Source organism: Labrus mixtus, chromosome 15 (assembly GCF_963584025.1).
Source record: "Labrus mixtus chromosome 15, fLabMix1.1, whole genome shotgun sequence".
Lineage (NCBI taxonomy): Eukaryota > Metazoa > Chordata > Actinopteri > Labriformes > Labridae > Labrus > Labrus mixtus.
In genome coordinates, this window is record NC_083626.1 from 9,716,644 (window position 1) to 9,741,402 (window position 24,759).

At 43.0% G+C, this 24,759-nt stretch overlaps 2 protein-coding genes across 2 annotated transcripts; one reads left to right on the forward strand and one right to left on the reverse strand.

Annotated features, from left to right (window-relative positions):
• Positions 1-815: 815 nt before the first annotated feature.
• On the reverse strand, positions 816-12,629 carry ccdc22 (coiled-coil domain containing 22). Its single transcript, XM_061058415.1, has 16 exons — positions 12,111-12,629; positions 11,179-11,356; positions 10,520-10,652; positions 9,417-9,523; positions 7,784-7,868; positions 7,307-7,476; positions 6,883-7,098; positions 6,499-6,669; positions 5,055-5,174; positions 4,843-4,959; positions 4,050-4,151; positions 3,663-3,770; positions 2,365-2,460; positions 1,989-2,048; positions 1,818-1,892; positions 816-1,530 (listed from the first exon to the last, which is right to left on the reverse strand). The coding sequence occupies exons 1-16, from the start codon at positions 12,158-12,160 to the stop codon at positions 1,417-1,419; spliced, it is 1,902 nt and encodes a 633-aa protein (XP_060914398.1). The 5' UTR covers positions 12,161-12,629; the 3' UTR covers positions 816-1,416.
• A 1,211-nt stretch (positions 12,630-13,840) lies between these two features.
• On the forward strand, positions 13,841-23,730 carry tbc1d25 (TBC1 domain family, member 25). The gene is made up of 7 exons (XM_061058414.1): positions 13,841-14,037; positions 15,523-15,632; positions 15,734-15,888; positions 16,626-16,753; positions 16,844-17,032; positions 17,706-17,981; positions 18,673-23,730. The coding sequence occupies exons 1-7, from the start codon at positions 13,993-13,995 to the stop codon at positions 20,359-20,361; spliced, it is 2,592 nt and encodes an 863-aa protein (XP_060914397.1). The 5' UTR covers positions 13,841-13,992; the 3' UTR covers positions 20,362-23,730.
• Positions 23,731-24,759: the final 1,029 nt, after the last annotated feature.

Genomic DNA, 24,759 nt, shown 5'->3' on the forward strand with positions numbered 1-24,759 from the left:
TCAACATTTCATTAGCCTTCAGGTGTTGGTGTTAAAGGGCGCCAGTAGTTTTCATTTGTGGAAATGGCTGTAGTGTGGAGGAATATCTTGATTTGGAATATTTTTTTTTTGCAGAAGGTTGAATATTTTCTTCCATACCATAAAACTTAAATTAACAGCTCAGGCTTTTATTTACTTCATGACCCTGGATTTATTTGGGACAGACGTCAATACGAGCCGGGCCCCTTAATTATTTTTAAAACAAACCTCGAGCACAGCAAAGATGGCGCAGACCATTATATCGTAAACTTACATGCGTACAGAAACCAGGACATCGATAAACAAATAAAATAACAAACCACTGATTTGATTTGTAAGATGGACCATCCAAACCAACCTGCTGCACATGTGAAGGGAGACACTCTGTTTATATATCTTTAATAGCAAAAAAATAAATCAAGCTAGGAGGTTCCTGGTTTGAATCCCCGTCTGACAGGAGTCTCTCTGTGAGGAGTCTGCATGTTCTCCCCATGCATGTGTGGGTTCTCTCCTGGTACTCCGGCTTCCTCCCACAGTCCAAAGACATGCTGGTTAGGTTTGGTGATTCTAAAATTGTCTGTAGGTGTGAATGTTTGTGTGCTTCTCTGTCTCTATGTGTCAGCTCTGTGATTGACTGGCGACCAGTCCAGGGTGTAACCCCACCTCTCTCGCTATGACAGCTGGGATCGGCCCCAGGACCCCCAGGACCCCGAATGGGAAAAGCGGTAAAGATAATGGATGGATGGTTATGTTAAAGGTTAAGGGGATCCAAATAAACAAAAAACAGAGAGCTGCTGTTCAAGTTTGTAAGGCATCTTTATTGAAGCTGGTACCATATTTACAACAATACTCTGCTGATGGGTTGGACGACATTGTTAATGGATTACATTCAAAGGCCATTCACTCATCATACTCAGTTCAAATAGAATCATGACCACAAAGGGACCGCTAATGTCTGAAAACTGTGGACTAACTCCTGTATTAAAAATTCAAAGATTTAAATTTAATCAAGAAATATCTTATGAAAACATTTTATACATTGATATGAATGACTTTTACATTTGAAGAGAAAAAGGGGCCGACAGCGCCCTCTGCTGTCCAGTGTTGTATTTCATTTGGGTGCAGAGCGATCAAAACCAGCATGAGGACCGTCGGGGAGCGAGTCCAGCCACAGCAGCCCGTCTGAAATGAACATCCTCTCCATCCATCCACTCAGCTTGTGCATTGAAAGGCCAGGTTAGTTCAAACAGCAGCTCGGTCTCCGTCAGAGGGGTTTGGTGTTAAATGAACGGCTGTATCTTCAGGTGTGAAAACTGCGGCGCTGTTTCAGGTCCGTCTGCGGCTCCGGGGGTTTGGGTTCAGCCTCAGCAGGCGGAGCGGAGAGAACCGGAGCTTCCTTCAGCCTTCTCTCACTTTGGCAGCGAGCGCCGAGTTCTCCTGTCGGATCGCCTTGTAGTCGTCCAGAATCCTCTCCAGGTTGGCCACCGTCTTATTGCCGTTTTCCGTCTCAATCTGTTGATAAAAAAGAAGAGTGTCTAAGACTGTTGCTGTAGGGTTGTTTAAGCCAACATGAAGACCTCTACACTAGGGTTGTCTCAAAACCAGAGATTTAAACTTTAATACGATGCTAGTAAAAATCAAGCGACACAGATACCAGTTTTGAAACCATGACAACAAAAATAGAAGTCCTTTGCACCAGGTATTGGGTAATCTCTTGGGGTTTTTTTTACCAACAACTACCTCCTCTCTGATTCTCACTGATGATGTGATGACACATAAAGTTTGACTTTGAGTCCTACCTGCTCCTCCAGATCTCGGATCTCCCTCAGGATTGTACCGGTGTCCTCGATGGTTTGGATCAGCTGATTACAGTTCTACAGAGAAACACAGGATTTTAAGATGATGAATAAAAAACGTTTTCTGATCACAGCGATGGATAAGATGAGATACATGATGACAGGAGGACTTACTTCGTGCAGGGCCGCCAGGTACTTGTAGGATTTGCGAACGGATTCATCCTTTTTGGCGTCCTTAAAACAACAAGAATTAAGTTATTTATTAACAAACTGTTTATAAAATCGTGTGCACACAATTGATGATCTGTTGAAAATGGAGAGAATTACACCCTTACACATTCTTAGTGCGATGAATTTAGTTTGTTTGTTGGCTTTAGTTTGCTTCCTTAACTTGACTGCGGTGATATTTACGGCCCTGCAACGTTTCTCCTTTAATCTGAATGACATGGAGGTGTAATAGGGGGGACGAAGTGACCCCGCCCCCTCTGAATCGTCTGCGGAGGTAGTAAAAAATTTTCCGAAACTTAAGTTGTGATTTTTAAAAAGCTACCTTAAAAACGAGCTCATCGGTCACAGCGAAGGTCCGGTCCAGTTTCCCCGTCAGGTTGTTGATTTCTTTCTGGAGTTCTTTAGTGTCCGATAAAATCTGAGGGGAAAGTGAGCACAGTCATTATGAGGGAAAAACAGCCGGTACAGAGGACAAGCTTAAAGGTACATTTGTGTTCAATGAAATGTTTGCAGCTAAATCCACTTCTCCATGTTCCTCTGACTCTAACATGTGTCTCTAGTCTGTCTACAAACCCCCCAATGATGAGAAAAGTCCATCCTCCCCGTCTTCTGCCTGCTCCACTTTTCAGAAAATGTGAGCTCAAACAGGCCGTTTGGAGATTTTCCCTTCATGACATCACAAAGGGCAGTAACCCCTCCCCCAGATGGGTGACACTCCTATAGCTAGGTCCCTCGCATACACCAGATCTTTTCAAAATGTTTTAGAAGCTGGGGCGCTGGTGGTATAGTGGTTTGAGCGAGCGCCCCAGTATGGAGGCTGTAGTCCTCCAAGCGGGCGGCCCAGGTTCAAATCCGACCTGTAGCTCCTTTTCCCACATGTCGTTCCCCATTCTCTCTCTCTCTCTCTCTCTCTCTCCCTGATGTCCAGCTCTATCCACTGTCCTGTCTCTCCATTAAAGGCACAAAAAGCCCAAAAATAAATCTTTAAGAAAAAAAACAAAAAACGTTTTTGAGGCTGAGTTAAGAAAGAGGACGGACTGAAGTCTACCCGAGTCTACATAAGCCCCGTTTCAACCAAGCGGCCTGAATCGGTTCAGTTTGGTTCGGCACAGTATGCATTCATTTTCGTTTCCATTGTCTTAAAGGCTTAATATGTGATTTTTCGGAATTAAATGTAATAGAAATCAAGTATATCCTCTGAAAATAACTCTGTGAGTCATGACACACTACACACTACAATGGGTGTAACACCCGAGTCCCACTGTCTGTGATGCTTTCAGAGTTTTCCGAGTCCTCTCTTTGTATTACATCGCCAGGACGGCTGGCCGGCTCCTCCCCTCGAGTATAAAAGTTGTTTAATTGAGGGACTAGAGAAAAGAAGAATAACATACTGTACTCACTGCTTAACTGTGTTTCTAGATCACGCTCATTTCAGGTAAATTTACATGCAGTGTGAAGATACGAGCATAATAAAGATCACTAGTATTAGCATGCTAACACAACAATGCACCGCGAGTTGTTTTGGTTTCATGCTGGTGCTCAAGGGCGACATCTGCAGGATCAAAAAATCACATATAAAGCCTTTAATGGTATAATCTCTTGAGTTGCTATAAGGCGTACCTTAGTAATTTCCTCTTTCTGTTTCTTGATGTTGCCAACGATCTCGAGAATCCTCTGAGTGTACGCAGACCGAGACGCGTCCTGAGGCAGATTCTCTAACTCTGTAACCTGCGTTTGAAGAGAAACAGGAAACAGACAAACAAGTACATTCAGAAAAGAGCTGGATCACCTGCAGCTAGCCACAGTAACTTTAATGTTTTATTGTACACTTCCTGTTTTACTCTTCTTTATGTTTACTGTTAGCTGTGTTGTTTAGGACGGTCATGTTGGAGCAATCTGGGAACAGAAACTCTGTCTGACTCTGGACTAACAAAGTTCTGTCTCATAATATGAGCTAACAAACATCAGTACTCGTTTGCTGCTCCTCAAAGAGCTTCAGCTCGTTACCAGCTGTTTGTAGATTTCTTCCTTCTTCTTGGCCTCCTCTGTGGACACGCGGATTTTGTCGTGCAGCGACTTGATTTCCGTCAACTTCCTGGACGACTCCAGCTGCGGAAAATGGAGAGCAATGGTCAAATCAAATGTGCATATCGTGTTGCATAGACTTTATTTTAAAAAATGGACGACGTGACAGCTCCCCAAAAGTGAAGTCAAAACATTCAGAGCTCCCTCAACTGACAGGCTGCAGTCATAGTTCTTAGGCTCCGCCCCCTCCATGTAAACAGATGGGAGTCGAACAACAAATGCAAATACATCAAATACATTTTTTTCAAACATGGTTTCTGTCTTTATACTTTGTTCTTAAGGTGCTGATTTATGTCTGTTTTCATTTTTTTTTAGAAAAGTTGGCTGCATCTTTTATACTCGTGCAACCAATATCCCAGTTTGAAATACCGACACCCCCCCCCCCCCACCATCACCCACTGCTCGTGACTTGGTGCAACTGAAAATTCACCCTGTATTCATTGAGTGTAGCGACGTAGTCCAGGCTTCACTTTTTACCACCCTGTCTCCCTCATGAGGTCATAGTCATGCATTTAAAGGAAACGGCCGTCTATTGGAGTGCTCTTTTAAATGACCTTTGACCTTTTCTCTGTATGTTTAATTGTTTTTTTTGGTTAGAGGCAGGAGCGAGACATCAGCTCCACCAGTCGATGTCTCCTGCAGAGACTCCGCCTCAAAATCAACAAGACGTCCATCTTTATATACAGTCATTGATCTGTTGTAATGCACCACTCACATCCTGGTTGCTGCAGATTTCTTTGAGCCTGCGGTGCTCGTCGATGAGCGGAGCGCGGTGTTTCTCCCACTGAGCGGCCAGGTTCACCACCCGCTTGGCACTGGCCTCCACCGTGGCCTTGAGGAGGAGGAACAGACAGGTTAAGGACTTCCTGCTGAGTTTAAAGAGTTAAATAAGTGATCAGAGAAATCCCACTCAGCCCTCCGTCCTACCTGAAGCTCCAGCAGGTTCTCGTCTGCTTCCGGCAGGAGGTCGATGGTTTTCTTCTTCACCTGCATCTTCTCCCCTTTTTCTGAGTTTCCCAGCTCTCTCTGCTTAAACTCATCCAACACCTGGAGCAAAGAAACACACAAGAAAGATTAATGATGCCGTCTGGACAGTCTGTCGGCTGTTAAAGGGCCCACATTCGGGGCGCTGGTGGCGCAGTGGTTGGTGTGCACGCCCCATGTATGGAGGCTCCAAGCAGGCGGCCCAGTTTCAAATCCAGCCTGTGGCTCCTTTCCTGCATGTCATTCCCCACTCTCTCTCTCTTCCTGATTTCCAACTCTATCCACTGTCCTATCTCTCCATCGAAGGCACAAAATGCCCAAAAATAAATCTTTAAGAAAAAAAAAAAAGATGCCCACATTCAACTCATATTGCTCTAAAGAATCACAACAAATGAATCCCCTGACTCCTGTAGGTGTTCTTTGTTTTACTTTTACCAAGCAGATCATTTTATCTCTGTACTGTAGCTTGTTAGTTTGCAATAAAATCAGTAAGTAGTTAAAGTATCATGATACGGCAAACATCCTGCATGGAGGGACTGATTTCTTATCGACTTTCCACCAGTTAAAAATAATGCACAACTAGAATATTAAAACTGTTAAAAAAGGTAATCTCAGGGGCGGTCTGCATTTAGACTCACTTTGGCACATCATGAAGAAACAAAACGTCCTAGTTCATGTCAGTTCCGTCGATATGGTGTTGCAGCAGCGTGAAAGACTTCAGCAGGCTCAACTTTTGACCTGAATAAAGACGTTGTGAGGTAAATTCTGCATTTCTACTGTTCTCCTGGTAATCGTCATGACTAATGCCGAGGTCAGACTGAATATCATAAGCACATTTAAAGCCCGATTCGGCAGACGTAGGGTTTTGGGTCCCGATATCGGCCCAAGAAATAGATATATATATATTTTTTTAATCTTGTGTAGTGTGTCAGAGTGAACGATAATCAATGCCACATCTGGGACGCCTCACGACCTCCCGACAGAATGTCTAGCATGTTTGATCCCCCCCCCCCCCCGCCTTTTATCTCAGTGACATCGACCAATGAGAGCACAGAGCGCTCAGCATGCACAAAGGTCATGAGCCTTAACACACAAAAATGGCGAGGCTAAAGAAGAATGATGAAGGTGGTGCTGCGAGACGGAGGAGATGTCTGTCAAGCTCTGGCAACATTTTTGTTTTGTTTACGATCTTCTTTCCAGGTGTCGTCTAGCCATCGACCATCATGAAGGTAAGCGTTGACTTTGTCTTTTTCTCTGTATTCAGGGATGTGTGTGTGTTTGTGTGTGTGTGTGTGTGTGTGTGTGTGTGTGTGTGTGTGTGTGTGTGTGTGTGTGTGTGTGTGTGTGTGTGTGTGTGTGTGTGTGTGTGTGTGTGTGTGTGTGTTACCTGTGTATTTGTGACACTCATGTGCTTCAGGTCTGCTGCGAGCTGGTCGACATCACTGCAGAGCTGCTGGAACTGCTGCTGAAGAGAAGTCAGCTCCTCCTGCTGACGGAGCTGGATCTCGCTCTCTGACTGAGGCCCAGTGGGGAGGGGGCTCGTTACTGGTGCCGCCTCCTGGAGGGGACACAGACACACACACACACACACACACACACACACACACACACACACACACACACACACACACACACACACACACACACACACACACACACACACACACACACACACACACACACACACACACACACACACACACAGAGTTAGAAAATGCTGCATGAAGCTCTAACTGCAGAGTCAGTTGTTTCAGACCGTTATGCTCCTCACCTGTGTGAAGGTGAACTTCTGTGTGTGGGTGAAGTGGGTGCCCTTGGTCAGGATGTGGTCAGAGGGGGCGGAGCCTCTGAAGGCCTGCAGCAGCTCAGACAGGTCAGACGTGGAGCAGGGACCACCAAAGGCACTTTCAGGAGAGGGCAGCGCAGCAGAACGCAGCTGCTCCTCGATGCGTTTACGCAGCCGGGTCAGCTTCCTGGAGCGATACTCCTGTTCGATGATAACGGTCAAGATTAGTTTGAGTGAGAATGAGAGATGGTCATGTGACCCGATGCAGGTTTTAAACAGATACTTAATATCAATAATAGTAAAAGTTGAAGTAGCTTTCTTGAAGGATTTTCACCGGATCACAAATCAGAAGTTTAACATACAAACTGTCTGGACTCTAAATATGATCAAGGTGAGTTTAAAGACTCGCCTGAGGTGTGAGGCGGGACAGGAGCCCCTGACTGTTCCACTCGTTGTCCCACTCCTGAGCAGCACTCAGCTCAGCCGTGTGCTGCTCCAGGATGGACGCCACCACAGAGGCATGATGGGAAGGCTGGGCGGTCACAGGAGGAAGAACGTCCCGCTGGTATTCTTTCTCCTCTGAAATCACAGCGACACAAACACTTGATTCAAACCGCTGTGATGGGCGTGATGCAAACACTCTGTTTGTCCTGTCGATTGTCAGCCAATCAGCTCACATTGCTCTAAAGCCTTTCATTACTATGTTTCCACAAGCTGGAACATGTCTTATATCTGCATAAACTAGAGCACTTTTTATAGTTAAGGATGTTTTTAAACACTGGTTCAGACATTAAGGAAGAAATATTACAATTTCATCACAATTTTTAGGAAAAGTTGCGGCTAATTTTTAAATCTAGACCACAATAACGTGCAGGAGGAGGCTTACCTTTCAGCTGCTTCTTTCCTGAACCTTTAGTGCAGTGTGCTAAACTCAGCGGCTGGACGTGGAATCTGTGCAGTTCTCCTGGACTCTGAAACAGGAACAGCATTCATGTAGTCAGGAAGTTTTCAACATGTGACACATCGTGATGAACAAGTTTTCTCCCTGCATCCTGACGCTGAGATGAAAGACACAATGATTTAATTCTAACTGGAAACTTCCAGATCCTAAAACAATTAACATTTGCTGATAGAGTTTGCTAGCCTACAGCCAGTCGACAGTAATTCATAAACACTACACTGCCGGGTGAAAAGCTTTGCATTGAGAAAACATGACGGCCATCACAGCCTTCCTCAGTTTGGTTACCGGTACATACCTTAGTAACAAGTCAAGTACATTTCCAACCATCCACTTAAAAATATTGGTAAATGTTCAGGATTATCCAATGGTGGGGCCCGATCACACAGAGTCACCTAAAATCACCTGAACTCATCTGGAGCCTAAGCACGCTTCTCCCCTAATAAAGTTTTAAAAAATTAAAGTCCAGTTTTTTTGACTAGTGTGAGCGCTTCCTTGCTGCGCTTGGAAGAGGTGTGCTTCAGCACGGTACAGTTCATGCAAGAGCAAAAACATGCGGGTACACGTCGTGGACTGCATTCATTATGGAGTAATCCCAGAAAATTGGAAAGTTTTTTAATTTGATCGCTCAGAGCAGCCACACAAAAAAGGCGGAGCACTCAGAAGAGGGGCGCTCAAAAAAAAAAACAACTAGCCCTGCATACCACTGACTCAGGGCGCGGTCTTCCGTGCTGTACCCAAGCACGATTGCCCCCCCGCAGCGCCATTCTCCCACTGGCGGGCGCGGCCCGCGGTCATACTACACAGGACTATCCGTGCCTAAGCACGATTACCTCTTGTATAACATCGTAATACAACACATGCACGCTTTATGTTATTATGAAGCGTGCTCAGTTTACAAACAGGCGGACGAGAGAGAGAGAAAAAGAGACGCGCAGTCGAGTCCACGTCTGCACATCAGAGAAAAACACAGAACATGACAGCTACTTTTCTGACTTTCCAACTTATTTTAAGACATTTTAATCAGACACAGCAATAAATAAATTAAAAAATAAAATAGACGCGCGGCCGAGTCCGCGCGCGATTCTGTGTGTCGGAGAACAACACAGAACATAACAGCTACTTTGTGGCTTATATTGTGTCATTTTAGTCAGATACAGCCATGAAACTCTGAATTTCTCCATAATGAAGGCTGTCAGCGTTGTTTACCCACGTGCTTGTGCTCGTGCATGAAGTGTACCGTGCTGAAGCACACCTCTCTGAAGTGTGCCAAAGCCAAGGAAGTGTACCGTGCCTGAGCACGATACGGAGCGGTCACACTGGTCAAACGAACTGGACTTTAGCGTTGAAGCGTGCTTGGGCACGGTACGGATGGCCAGTGTGACCGTGCCCTTAAATTGCTGCCCTGTTGTTTACTTTCTGTGCTCAGATGTTTTATTTTTACAGCTTTACAGACTAGAAGTCTAAACGTGTCTGATTCTCTTGATTCCTGTTCATCGACTTCCCAATGAATACAAACTTTATGCACATAAACAAATATATAAAGATGTAAAGTTTTTACTTGTGTTTCACAGTTCAGTGGCAGTCTGCAGTTTGGAGGCAGCCAGGGCACAGACAGCTGGGCTTTGATAGCAGCAGCGATGGATCTCTGAAGGACCACCGATTTACCTACAGACAGAAAAACAGCTTCAGTTGTCTCACAGATACACAAGAACAATTAAGAGACATCATCTTCAGAGAGCAGGACGCACAAACAAGGCTGAACTCAGAGCAGCACTTCCTCATATCTGCAGAACTGTGTGAGTGTTTGTTAATCATTTCCTGTCATGCACAATGTTTATGATCACTAATGTCTTTTAGGAGATTGGCTATGACAAGATAACTGACTCTAAGCTCTCTCTTATTAAGCATTATCTAAACACACAGCAGGGGTTTATATTTTAAACAGAATATTAACAGTTAAAAACCTGTTCAAAATCTGCATAAAGCACATTTTACTGACTAATTGGTTCTGTCTCTGAAAGTGCTCTGATCCTTTTAAGAGGCTTTGCAACATTGACGACCTGCAAGCGGAAAAACTAGACGTCATATATTCTGCAAAATCCTCTTCACCATGTTCCTCTAACTCTAGTATGTGTTTCTAGTCTGTCTACAAACCCCCCAATGATGAGAAAAGTCCATCCTCTCTGTCTTCTGCCTGCTCCACTTTTCAGAAAATGTGTGCTCAAACAGGCTGTTTGGAGATATTCCCTTCATGACATCACAAAGGGCAGTAGCCCCTCCCCCAGGTGGGTGACACTCCCACAGCTAGTTGTTTGTTCTGCCCTCTCAGTCTGCCTTCTCACCGTAAACATCCTTATTGGGTAAATTTGCCAAATCTTTCCCTCTAGGATTCTGACATATCATCAAATCTACACTTTAGTCTTGAAACAACCATGACGTTTATTTTTAAATAAAACAGCACTCGATGTATTTGACTCCAGCGAATCTTTCGATGTCTCAGATGAACAATAATTTGAGCTAAAATCCAGGATGATGCTATCTTACACTACGACACAAATAAAACCTGTAGGAGTAAACGCACCATGAGTCATCTTTCCCTCAGAGGAGATATAAAACTCTCTGACACACACACACACACACACACATACACACTTTCTGTACCTGTTGGCTGGTCTGAGGTCTCTGCACTTTCTCTGGGCAGTTTTTCCACCAAGTACATGAGCAGCGAGCGGATCTCAGGCTCGTTGCTGTAGAGAAACGTCTGATAGCCGATCTCTCCTTTATAACCAATGTCCTGGAATAAAAACAGTTTGACATGTTAGAGAAACTAGCAGAGAAACAACATGTAGTGGTTATATATATATTAGCCCCTCAGTGTTTCCTTGTCTCTTTAGGATCTGTGTTACAATACATACTGAGTGTCCTGTTATCCCCTGATATGCTTTCTGAATGGATTGTGATTTTCAAAAAAGTATTACATGATCAAAAACAAATTAATTTTAGCAACAAGCTGTTTGTGTTTTGGATGTCTGGTGGGTTCCAGAGTTTTGTCAAATCAAAGTGGGGTCAAAGGCCAGAAAAGATTGGGAACCACTGAGTTAAGTCGGACTTGAATGTGCCTGAAGATGATCTGTGAGACGGAAACTCTGCTTCTTAAATTAAAGTTGCTGGGAGATTTTAATATTGCTGATCCCATTTTAATTCTAACCATCCTGACCCTTTAGTTTGATTTTCCATCGAGCACCTGTGTACATTTGTCTTTGCATGTGCCTTGTACCTTGTCCTGTCTCAAGGTCATAACCCAGAGGGAGGGGTCTTACCTGACAGGCCTGAGCGAGGCTCATTCCCACCCTGAAGCGGGCAGACATGCCTGGAGGGAGGGAGGTGGGCAGCCCGCCGCCCAAGCCGGGGTCTATCACCCGGATACATCTGACCACCGCCTCCACAATCAGCTCACTGGTGAACTGTTTGACACTGTCCACCTCGTCGCTCACCTCTCTGCGGGTCACACACATACAAACTGTCATTTACACACCTTGGTTTATCTTCCTCAGGGCTATGAGGGACAAAAGTATAAATAAATAAATGTTGGGAGAAATGCATACAATAACGTATAAATAAATAAATAAATGCATTAATAAATATATAAATAAATATATAAATGCTGAAAACAATACATCAATGAATAAATAACAAATACACTTTGTTAATGAAAAGGGCTATTTACATATTTTTACATGTATTTATTCATTTATTAGCGTATTTCTACAGTTATTTATGTATCAATGCATACATTTACACATTAATTGAGTTATTAACTTATTTCCGTATTTTTACATTTACACATCTATTTATTTCTGTGTCCAGATCGTAAGAGGAAAAGTATATATGTAAATTAACTTACATATTTACTTTTCCTTGTACAACCTGGACACAGAAATACTTAAATAAATACATGAATATATTTATTTATATATTAATTTTTACATGAATTGTTGCATTTATTTATATATATATATATATGTATATTTATTGATGCATTTACTTAATTATTTATTTATACATTATTGTATGCATTTCTCCAAACATTTATTTATGTATTTATACTTTAGTCATTTTTTGTCCCTCACAGCCCCCTCTCTGTGATGTCTCTGATCATATGACAGGCTAACAGTGACAGTGATGTTACTAACCAGCTAACATCGTAACATGACACACAGCTGCTCAATAATAAAGCTGTATTGGTACTTACGTGCCGACTTGTTTGAGGGCGTGAATCAAAATTCTGTCCACTTCTTCCATCTTTTCTTCTGAAGATATGCTTTGCTGGCTAACAAGCGGGTTTATAGCAGAGCATGTGATGCTAGCTGGGTTATTTATTAACACTCAGTCAGCTCATGTTAGAGAGGGGTTATCCATGCTACAGAACTAGCTTCCATCTTCTGCTAGCTAACTTAGGAACTAGCCGTTGACAGAAACCATCGTAAATATCCGCTGCAACGACACAAATACGCTTTTTCGAGAGTAAACGAGTCCGCTACATAGCCCGAGAACTGGACCTGACCCGGGTTAGATGACACAAACGCAACAAATCTGACATTTCTGCCTGGTTCACTGTGGAAACGAAGTAATGAGGGGTTGTAGCGCCGGTGTCGGTGGGAGGTGGAGTTCCATCCTGAGCTCCAGTCGAGAGGAACAAATGGGGGAGTGAGTGACGTGGAAATACACTTCCCAGCATGCACCGCGAAGCACAGTCTCATGACCGGAAAAGTGCTGGATAGTTGGATGATGTTTGGTTGAGATTGGATATGATCTGTCACAGTTAATGAAACTGTGAATCACATGATCTTATTCCACCTTTAAGTGAAAGTGGAACTGTTTACATTTAATAAATGTTTTATTATTTTACTCCATCCAGAGGTTTTAGCTGTTCTGTTTTATTTACACACTTTCTTATGGTGGCTGAGAAGTGCAGAATCATAGTTACAAAGTGTGAAACACGTGCAAAACTTGAGACAAATTTACATTTTGGGAAAACATTTTTTAAATGCATTTAAACAAAATTACATTTACAGGCCTACATACATTTACTTTTACATTTTAGAAAACAAATGTATAAGATGCAAAACACTTTTACGAGCGCTGACATACATTATAAGTGACCAGACAGACAGACAGACAGACAGACAGACAGATATTCCCAATTCAGTCATGGTCCCTTTCACTACCCTGATGTTGCTGCACATTTTGACAAAAGAAAGCAGGTATTGATTACAGGCCCTAATGCCTCTAATGCTATCTTTGCATTGCAAGAATATTCTTTCAATAATTAAAGGCCCATCTGGTATAGAGGCCTGTCCAGTGGCGATTCTACAGTCTGTTAGATCCCTAGGCAAAAATCATTCGGGGGGGCCCCAACCAGCATGTCTGCCAGCGACTCCTCTTCCTCTTTTTTCTCACTTATAGACGGCTAATTCTTCTTCATTTTTCTTCAGTGACATTCATTGAAAAACTTTGTTTTTCACAGCAATAGCGTGAGTGCTGTCAGATTAGGCCCCCCCCAAGTTTCCTACTGTCATTGCAAATTTGCAAATTTTGAGGCACTGCTTTGGTTTAGGTTTGTGAGCCCTCAGTGGCCCCCTTCTGGGTCACAAGCAGTTGCCTGACTCGTCTGTTGTCGAGCAGCATCTCTGCGCCTGTCCCAAATAAAGGTAGGGTCATTATGTAGACAGATGTAAATAAAGGCCCTGGCTATTAATTAAAGTTTTATGCTAGATAGATAAATACTTTATTAATCCAGAGGGAAATTCAGAACCAGGACTAATTTGTTAATGCTTAGAAGAAGATGGTAAAGATGATTGTCCAGTAGGTGGCGGTAATGCATCACATTAGATACGAACCGGCCTTTAAACCAACAAGGAAAACGAAAGCGCACACTCAGCTTTGTCCACCAGAGGGCGATGGCGCAGCCGTGAGTCCGCAGTGAAACGAGAGCAGAAGAAGATCCAGAACTAGAGGAGCTCGGCTGGCGCTGCTGCTGCCCCCCCATCATGTTATTGATGATCACCATGTCGATGTAGAGGGGGAAACCAAAACCAAGAACGACCATCCTGACCCGAAACGGAGTCTGTAAGATGGCCGGAGAGGAGGAGAGGGGGGTGGTCCGTGTCAAAGTCAAGGTAGGATGTTAATCAAACAGTCCGCCGACGGCTGCTAGTCAGCTAGCAACCCAGTTCTCCTGGTTATTGAACTAACTGTGTGACTGTTAAAACAAACACGTCGACAGGTGAACACACCTATGAGGACACCTGCTGTGTGACCGTGTTTGTTCAGAGCGAGTCTCCACCTCTGTGTTTTGTTTACCGACTGCTTTGTTGTTGTTGTTGTTGTTGTCGCTGACTGCAGTGTGTGTTATCTGGAGGGGGTTAATCATTATTCACACCTGTCAGGTGTGTTATTAAGACCTCACATTTAAACGGACACTTTGACCATCATGTGTCAACAGCTGTTATTGATATGTAACCGAACAGCAGTGAGCCCTCTCAGACTCGAGCTGACGTCACCTGCCTGCTCAGCATTTACGTGCGTGGACGTGGATGCGCGCGTAACTAGGCTTCATGACGTCACACGGTACCTGAAGAGGAGGCTTTTTTTGTGCTCTCCACTCATAATGACTCATATTTGTGATTTAATCAATATTGCAAGAATAATTTTTTTTTAAAAAGGTTCAATTATAGAGTATGTTGTGTTTTTCCGTACACATCGTCCAAATATTCAAAGATACAAAACAACAATTTGAGAAGCAAATCTTTGTCAAAAACGCTAAAACCACAAACACATCAGGGATAAGATCTACAGCCAGATGTGTCCACCTTACACCCTCTTAAAAGCATCCAATGAGAGCAGCTCGTTAAGTTACAAGTAGAGGGAGCAGCAAACTTAAACAGCTTTTTTTCAGGCTCAGGCTTGCCAGGTAAGACCCCTCCCTCTACAGGTCAGTTCTAAGATCCTGAGACAGAAGATTATAAGTCCCTGTTCTCGTCTGACTGATGGAGGTCATAAAGTATGAAAGAAGAAGACCTAAGATAGACTCCTAAATAAGAATACGTCTGTGTGTGGACAAAAAAGACCATCCAAGTGTTTCTTGATGATCCTGATGAAAGCCACAAACCGAAACGCGTCGGCCTAACATGTCTATAAAGTTGATCTTCATACTACAAGTGTTGCTGGAGCTTTTTGTCCTCTGAAGTTGTGCCAGAAAATCCCACTCTTCTTTAAATTCGTGCTGAACCTCAGAGCTCAGAGCATCCCAGCTTTGAGACGAGGCGTGCATTTATAAAACATCATCATAATCCAGCACAGGCATAAAAGTGGCAGCCGCTATAGCATCTTCTTGCAAAATCACAATAAATATTCCTCCTCAAAGAAGTTTTTGATACTTTAAAGTCAGCCAAGAACAGTTTTTAACCATGCATCGCTTACAGACATTAATTGAAAAAGCACCTGAAACAATGCAAGGCCACACTGTACCAATAAAGCAGATTATTGGCATTATTGATTACTCTAAAACTGAGATACTGTCCACGTCTTTCTAACAGAATCTTTATTGTTTTTTAATTATTTGGTGTATGATATGTTGAGGTTGTGCTGTATGTGTTTTTCAGAAATGCGATGGCGTGCTGCCCGTGGAGTTTCGCTCCTTCGCTGTCGACCCTCAGATAACATCCCTGGAGGTTCTGCAGCACATCCTCATCAGAGCGTTTGATCTGAACGGGTCAGTAAAGACACAAAGGCTTTCTGAGTTTGTCCCCAATGAGAGCTTCACTCTGTGGGTGTCAGCATTTTCTTTCCTTTTGTTTTTTTTTCTCCAACCAGGAAGCGGAATTTCGGGATCAGTTACCTTTCTCGGGACCAGAGCGGAGCTGAAATGTATCTGCCTCTGCTGTCCGACCGGGATTTGGATGCCGCTTTTCTCTCTGCAGCCAAACCACATCTGCAGCTCAAGATGGACATCAAGCCGTCAGAAGACAGTAAGAACACCAGTTTATCCCCAAAATAACAAAACACAAAACCTGTTCATACATTTTTCTGTGTTTCTTGCGATATATATGACTGAAAGCAGATGTTCCTCAAAGAGGTCACATTGAAAGAAAACACACAACGTAGAGACAGACACAGGTAGCAGACATGCACTACAAAATTTAGATCAATCTCTACGTCTTAGATGTGAAGGTTCTGATTAGTTTTTTAAGTGGAAAAACTGGAATCAAAACGTCTTAACGACCAGAAAAAAAGCAGAGCAGATCATTTCAAAGTGGACTCAAGATTGAGCCGCTATGTGGTTTGAAATTGGTTTCTGTTTTAGGACACAACATTTTCCCTGTATTGAGTGGGATGTCTTAGAAGAGAGGAACACAGTGCCATAAATAGAACTACAAGACGTTTGGATTGTGTATCCAGGAGAGCAGTGTCTTGAATGTTCGCTGCACAAAAGATGCAAAAGCACAAAAAGATATTTTTTTTATTTCAGACCTCTCAGCAAGCCGGGATTAACGCCGTTTAAAGTGTGAGGATTTTATAATAAAAATAAATAAAGTGTGACTTTGTAAAATAACAAGTCAAGAGAGAGAGTGATTTATAAGACGTCAGAAGTGCATCAAGAAGGAATCTCTTAATATCTTTAGAAATGAGTTAAACGCCTCTTTCATGTTGGGAGCTCAAGACAGGTCAATGATTGTTCAATGTGCCGTTGTCCGATCACCTGCAGGTCCTGTCATGGAGGACTGGGACATCATCAGCCCCAAAGACGTGATTGGCTCTGAGCAGCTCCTTGCAGAGAGGACCAGGTCTTTGGCGTCTGCAGCTCTTCCGTTCACACAGTCTCTACTCTCTCAGGTTCCCCTTCTGTCCTCTTCATCATAAAGTCTCTTTAACCGTCTGCGAGTCAGGAGTTTTTCTCACGCACTCTGTTTCTCTCGTCTTCAGGTGGGCCGGACCCTGACCAAAGTGCAGCAGGCGTTCAGCTGGACGTACGGGGAGGAGATCAGACCTTTCAAACCCCCTCTGAGCGACGCAGAGTTTCATAGTTACATGAACGGACAGGGTCAGCTGACGCGGCCCGAGGAGCTCAGACTGAGGATCTACCACGGCGGCGTGGATCCTTCGCTGCGCAAGGTGCTGCGGCGGTGTTTGTTTTATCAGCATTACATTACATGACGTGAATCTGAGGTTCTGCAGGATCTCAAATAAACACAGTTTGATGTCAGTTCAAGGACTTTTAAGTAGAAATTAAACCTTTCACAATTGTAATAAGATTCTAAACTTTAACTCTGCACTGTAACTTTTAACTCTTTTTATATTTTTACTTTATTTATTTATATTAATTTCATTTGAATTATTTTTATTTGAACATATTTTCAGATTTAATAATTTCAGTGATTTTTAAATTTTAATGTTTCTTTTCTTTCCTCTGTCATGATGCTTTTTGATGTCTTGTGTGAAGCACTTTGAATTGCCTTGTTGGTGAAATGTGCGACATAAATAAACTTGCCTTGCCTAGAAATGGACATTAATAAGGAAATGCCTTAAAGCTGCATTTTCTCTTAGACCGGCAGGAGGAGGGACCTGCTTCCAAATAGACGTCTGTTGGTAAAGAAGTTTATGAAAAATAGGCCCACGTCTCATGATTTATTTTAACAAGAAGATGAAAAGAGCAAAATAAGGCTTACTTATTACTTTGGGTTCATATCTGACCTCCGCCATTTGCTGCATGTCATCCCCCACTCTCTCCTCCCACTGTAGTGAACAAACTGTTGATTAACTTCTGTGTTGCTGCTGCTGCTGTCAGGTGGTGTGGCGGTACCTCCTGAACGTCTACCCCGACGGCCTGAGTGGACAGGAGAGAATGGACTACATGAAGAGGAAGACGCGGGAGTACGACCAGCTGAAGAGGGAGTGGACGGCGCGGGTCAGCGGCGAGGACCTCGAGTTCATCCGCGGTAACGTTCTCAAAGACGTCCTGAGGACCGACCGAGCTCATCCGTACTACGCCGGCTCAGAGGACAGTCCACATCTGACGGCCCTCACAGACCTGCTCACCACGTTTGCCATCACACATCCACAGGTGTGTAGGGATGTGTTAGGATTAGGCCGGGGATATACTGGGGATGTACTCAGCTGGATGTTGAATGTAATTGTTCATACTGGCTGGATGCAACTACCAGATATGTTGGATGTAAACTATAAACACTCGAGGAGGTTACATACTATATTATTATTCTGAGGTCCGGATAGTTTCTTTTTAATACTTTATTGCAGGCTGTTTAACTACATTACAAGTTGTCATATTTCATCACAGTTTTGTTCATCCTGGCACATTTTTATAAATAATTTTTTAAACATACAAGAATACATAAAACATGAAATAAAATAAAAATCAAAGAAAAGGTACGAAGAGAAAAAAGATAATTGAATTAAGATTTAGAAAGAAAAAATAATACTTATAATAATAATAAAATAAAAATAAAACCGTAAAAGGTCCGGATAGTAAAGAGAGAGTAGTGCAACTTCCTTCATTTTCAATGGTTGTGCACCACCAACACTCCAAACAGACGCAGGGAACGCCTGGCAGCCGTCATAGTTACACAAACACGTAGTTCAAAGTAAGAAGATTTGCAGCCTTAAAATGAAGTAGCTATTAATATAATCAAAAGATGTTTTTCATATCATCCTTCTGAATCTCTTTAACCCTTTTAGATCTCATCTGCAGTCACATTCGGTCCTCTGTAACTTTATGTGGCTGTGTTGTTTTTCAGATCTCGTACTGTCAGGGCATGAGTGACATCGCCTCCCCTATACTTGCTGTGATGGACAATGAGGCCCACGCATTCATCTGCTTTTGTGGCATCATGAAACGTCTGGAGGGGAACTTTCGTCCGGACGGCCAGCTCATGTCCGTGAAGTTTCAGCATCTGAAGCTTCTTCTGCAGTACTCGGATCCAGAGTTCTACTCTTACCTGGTGTCCAAAGGAGCAGACGACCTCTTCTTCTGTTACCGCTGGCTGCTCCTGGAGCTGAAGAGAGAGTTTGCGTTCGACGATGCTTTGAGGATGCTCGAGGTGACCTGGAGCTCCCTGCCTCCAGATCCCCCCGAAACCGAGGTGGAGCTTCTGGGACCGCCGCAGGAGGCCGAGGAAACGATGTCCTGCAGGGACAAGAACAAGGCTGTGGAGAATTTCCTCAGAGAAGATAAGGAACAAAAGGAGAAGCAGCGTAGACGACACATGCTGAGGCCTTCGAGAGAAGAACCAGATATGAGCAGGAATAATGTCTCAGAAGAAAAAGGAACTGAGAAGGGAAGCGAGGGCAGCGAGTGTCCTACCCCTCAAGTGACCATGGAACAACCAGACATGCAGGCCGCTCCCTTTGAGAGGCAGACTAGTTTCGGAGAGTTTAAATACTACACAGCTCGAAACGAGGATAGCTTTGATATGGAGGACGCTGAGCAGCCACGGAACATGGTGGTCTCACAGTCCTCCACGAGCATCCAAAGTCGTCAGTCCACAGTGGACAGCGAGGAGGACCCAGGAGAGAGAACACCGCTCATAAAGAACTGTGAAAACGGTCTCTCTCCAATGTCCTCCCCGCCTCTGCTTCCTAATGGCCTTCCGATCTGGAAAGCAGGCCCCTCTGCCTCCCCCACGTCTTCAGCTTCACCCTCCAGCTGGCCGGGCGCTTCTCCAGACTCTCCTCCCAAATCCACATCCCCATCCCTGTCCACTGGAAGGGAGGCCTTCGCGAGAACTGTCCAGAAAGTCTTGACCTCCTCTGCCCAGGTGCTCGGCAGCACAGGGATTAACTCGCCCACGACCCCCACTCTAAAATCATCTGTTGCCTCTCCCTCCCACACTCAGAGTCGCTCCCTACTCTCCTCGCCCATTCTGTCCTTTGGAAGAGGCCCGTCGCTGTCTGGCAACAGGTTATCTTCCAGCAATCTCCCTTCACCTGGCAACAAAACCCCCAGCACAGCAGCTAACACGCCCGGCTCCTTGAAAGCCGAGACCACCAGCATCAAACCGTGCTCCCTGCCGCCTCCTCAGGAGTTCGGCAAAGGAAACCCCTTCATGCTGTTCCTGTGCCTGTCCATCCTGCTGGAGCACCGAGACCACATCATCAAGAACAGCTTGGATTACAACGAGCTGGCCATGCACTTTGATCGCCTTGTGCGGCGCCACAACCTGAGCAGGGTGCTGCAGCGAGCCAAGGCCTTATTCGCAGACTACCTGCAGAGCGAAGTGTGGGACTCAGAAGAAGGGGACGAGGTTAGCTCGGACTCTCCGACGACCGCCACAGCTGCTCCACACTCCCCTTCTTCCCCCGTCTCTGCCAGACCCATCTACAGCCCTTTAGCCTCGCCTCAGGCATCTTCTCCGAACTCAACCTACAACCTCGCCACCACCATTCCCTCCCCTACAGCTCAAGTTGCAGTTTCTTCCTCGTCCTGAGTCCTTAGAGCATCCCCGGCTCCCCCTCCTCACTGAACTCCTCCTAGGTAGACTGTTTGTTGGAGGTGCAGAACTTTTTTTAGAGCAGCCTCCCACATCGGACTGAGCTGTTTTTAATCTTCTCATTCTGCGTATGCTTGAAAACATATATTCCTTGCGTCTGTAGTCATCGCAAATTTGTATTATTCATCAGCCTTTGAACTTTTTTGGTTGTCTGTCTTTAAAGAAGGGAGAAAGGGCGAACTTTCTTATCCCACCCTCTGTAGTTGCTGATGCATGAAATGTAAAAACCCTGTGATTCAGGTGTTTGAAGGTCAGACTGTTTGTCTGTTCCAGTTTGTCTGAACCAACAGAAGCCACTTGGTGCATTTAGTCTGTGTTGCCCTCTTTATTAACCTTTTTTTACACGCTCGTCTTTATGTCCAATAAGCCACAAAAGTGTCTTAACAAAAGTACTCAAGTTACATTACTTACAAGTAAGGAAATGAGAGTCTGATTTGTTGAAAGTTTTTTTTTTTTGCTCAAAAAAAGTTTTCTCAGCCAAACTTGGAATCAAAGCAAAGCCAGCAAACGTTATATACTGACAGATTCCTCCAGACCTAACCTGTCACTATTAACCCCAAATAAAAAAATATGAATGATAGGGTGTTAAAAACTTCTGCTGAGACGCTCCTTAAAACTGTTTTCTCAGTAAGCATATGAGAAGCAGCGCATCAGCATTCAGAGTCGACGCAAACAGAGTCAAAGGATTCAAATAAGTATGAATTATTTGTGCGCATTCCGGGGATGATTAAAAAAAAAAGAAGTTCTGTCTCTTTATCCTGTTATCTTGTTGCCATGGACTGAATCATTTTGCAGATTCTGCCAACAAGGTTAAATGTTTCTGGAAAGGCTGACTGCTTCTTTTATTTCTCATAATGCAGTAACGGTGGCGTTGAGGAGACGTTTGTGTGACAGACATTTTGAGCTTCGTTCAAACTCGCATCAGCAGAGATTCTTGGGTTCGTGCAATGATTTAATGTAAAGCTAAAAAATGCTGAAACACTCAGAAATGTTTTCATTTGCTTTTTGTGTTTAATCTGTTTGTAATTCACAATAGAAAGAAATAATTCTCTAGTTGAACATGACAAAGTAGATGATCATGTTTTGACAGACTGTGTTAGGAGGTACTTTTCAATACCACATGTTTACAATCCAATCCAGTGGAAGTAACAAAGCTTTAGAAAAGACCATCAGATCTTTGGTCGTTATTTTAACTAAAAGCTGTGAACAAAAGAGGGAGAGCACTGTCGATACGTACCATCAGAATCAAAAATACTTTATTAATCACTGGGGGGACGTTCAGTAAATACGTTGGCACATTTCAGTCCTGAAATCTTAACCATGTACCTGTATTTGTGTGTCCACCTCTGCTCTCTTGCTGTTTGTAAGAGACCTCAAAGTTTCTTTCCAAACTTTATGGGACACCAAAAGGATTTGAAAAAGTCAGAGTGGTCAGTATTTGGACATACGCTAATCTCTTTCTCTCTTGCTGTTGGCGACTTTGGGTTAAAAAATATGACAGAAGATCTGAAGTGTTTTGAAAGCTCCCGCACTTTTCGACACTATCCATGGTTAAAAAAACTTTATTGATACAGTTTAGACATTGTGCTGGAATTTGCCTGCACGTTTTGGTAAATAAAAACAAGAAATTACCCAACATTGGGGGCCTAGGACTTCTAAGTTTTGTTTCTGTGGTATTGAAACAGGTATCCATGGTGTTTAATTTGAACAAGTGTAGTACCTACGTTTAGAAACCTGGTATTGCGACGACCCCAGTTAAGCTGTAAATGGGTGCAGTTCTGCAGAGATCAGTTTATAATTGATCTGTGCTGATCCCATTCTGTTGATTCTCTGTGTGTGCTGGACTCATGAAGTCAAACTGCAACAGCAGTCAATGAAGTACTGTATTTAATGTAACGCCGTGTCGGATCATTTCTCACAGATGTATTATTTCAGCACTTTGTTTTTTTTGCTTTTTCCCAAAGGCTTTTTTTTTGTCTTCTGAACTTGATTTCCTTTTCTAATTGAATGCATAATAACTGACAGTAACTGTTCTTTGTGTTGTTGTGATGAGAAGGGGAATCCTGGCTGTGTAATTGTCTTGTTGATAGCATTCTTCTGTGTGATAGACAGATTATAAAGGGGAATACGACGTGCTAAAACTTGACATGACCAATGACAAAACGTTTATCTTGTGTGCAACCTTTTGGCTGAGAAGTGCCTCACTTGTTTTAATCAGTCAGAAGCCTTGTTTTGTGTTTGTTTTGTGCTCCTCGTCCATGTCCTTATCGTCTCATCGCGGGCTGACTTATAATTCTGGGCTGTGTGGAACTTGAATTAGATAATTATTTGACAGATTTAAAGGGAATCCGGTTGTGGGAAAGTGATGACTAACTCCTGATCCTGTGTTTCCATTTGGTTCAAAATTGCTGAAATGCAACTTCAACTTTAATTTTCATTTCCAAATTTGAAAGAGCTGAATGTTCAAATGTTTAAGATTCGTAGAAATGTAAGTTTTGACAAAAGAAGTCCACCGGTCAGCCGTAGTGTGCCCATGTGGAACCACTATATTCCTTTGTTTTCATGATGTGAACATATGGACATGGCTCAGCCTTATACGATGTGCACTATCAGTTAAAATAATGTGGATGAACGCTGTGCATGGCTGCAGACTGAAAGGGAAATAGTTTGAACTAATGTTTGTATCATGTGTGTATAAAACCTAAGACGTAAACAGCTTGGTTATGTAACGGTGAGCCCAAAACCTTAACTTTTCTCTCCGCTCGTTGCTGATGTTTTGGATCTCTACTCAAGCCGTGTGAGAAATGAAGGATTTGGTGCCACAAAAAGCAAAGACAGGGAGGTCATTTAGTCTCTGCATTGCTTAGCTTTACTTAATTATTTCTTTTCAGTGGCCTATATTACATATCCTCAGTAGTCTGTGATGCAGCAGGCTGAACAGGAAGTCTGATAAATCCACCTCCAAAGGGGAGATCCCTCTTTGACGAGTTAGTCTGTCAAAGCAGAAGCTAAAATATTCTGATATCTTCAGAAAGACCCCATGTGATTATTGTGGTTGTTATAATCCAACATTTGGTTTTTGACTCCTTTTGTATATCAGTATTTAACAGCGTATTTAAAAAGTACTAACAACTGGATCGGCTGGACTACGAGCTGGCAATATGTGCATTTGTAAAAAGAAAAAAAAAAAGGATTTGTTTATCTCGTTAAATTATATATGTGCACAAAAGTTACAATTTTTAAACATACGACACAACAATGTTACTGATTGTATATTGGACACAAATAAATAATCAATGCAAATGACTGAGTGAAGGATGTTGTTTTTTTTTCTTAGCACATCCAGACACAGATGATGTAAACATAATCTTTTGTGTCCAGTTTAAAATATTGGACCAGATGACCTCTGATGTACTAAAAGATACATCAGAGGATATCGACACATTATTTGCTCATCAGGAATAGCAGCACAGTGGTTAGTGCTGTCGCCTCACAGCGAGGAGGTTCCTGGTTTGAATCCCCGTCTGACAGGAGTGTGGAGTTTGCATGTTCTCCTCGTCCATGTGTGGGTTCTCTCCGTCTTCCTCCCACAGTCCAAACACATGCTGGTTAGGTTAACTGGAGACTCTAAATTGTCCGTATGTGTGAATATGAGTGTGGCTGGTTGTCTGTCTCTAAATGTCAGCTCTGTGATTGGCTGATAGTCCAGGTGTATCCCGCCACTCACTCAATAAGCTGGTATCATCTCCAGCCCCCCTTGACCCCAAATGGGAAAAGCGGTATAATGGGTGGATAGATGAATAGCAGCGGGGGGAACATTTTTTTTTTTTTAAATTAAACCACTAGTTTGTGAGTTAGCTTGTCATTTAAAATACGATCAATGAGATATATCGACTTAAATAGAAAGGTAGAGTAAATCTCATTTCAACTCAAAAATTAGGACTGATCCTCTAAGAAGCATGAATTCATAAAACAACAGACTTGGCATATCGTTATAAGAAACTTTTTCTAGCAGCTCTGACATAATTTTTTGCCTTATTTAGAAAAGTTTTTTTGTCACAGTTTGTATGCAATTGAAGATGCTTAATAAATATAAAAAACATACATTATTGATAATAATAATAATAATAATAATAATAGGTAAACTCATCAACAGGTCTGTACAGGATGGGGGTATTATGTACTGAAATAGATTTATGCTAGTGTACTTGTAATAAAAACAAACACTACAACATGACGACACATGGGTATAAAATGCATTGTAATGCGTTTTTTATCAATGAAATCCGCTATGTTTATATTTATTCAATTAATCGTAAGCAACACAGACTAGAA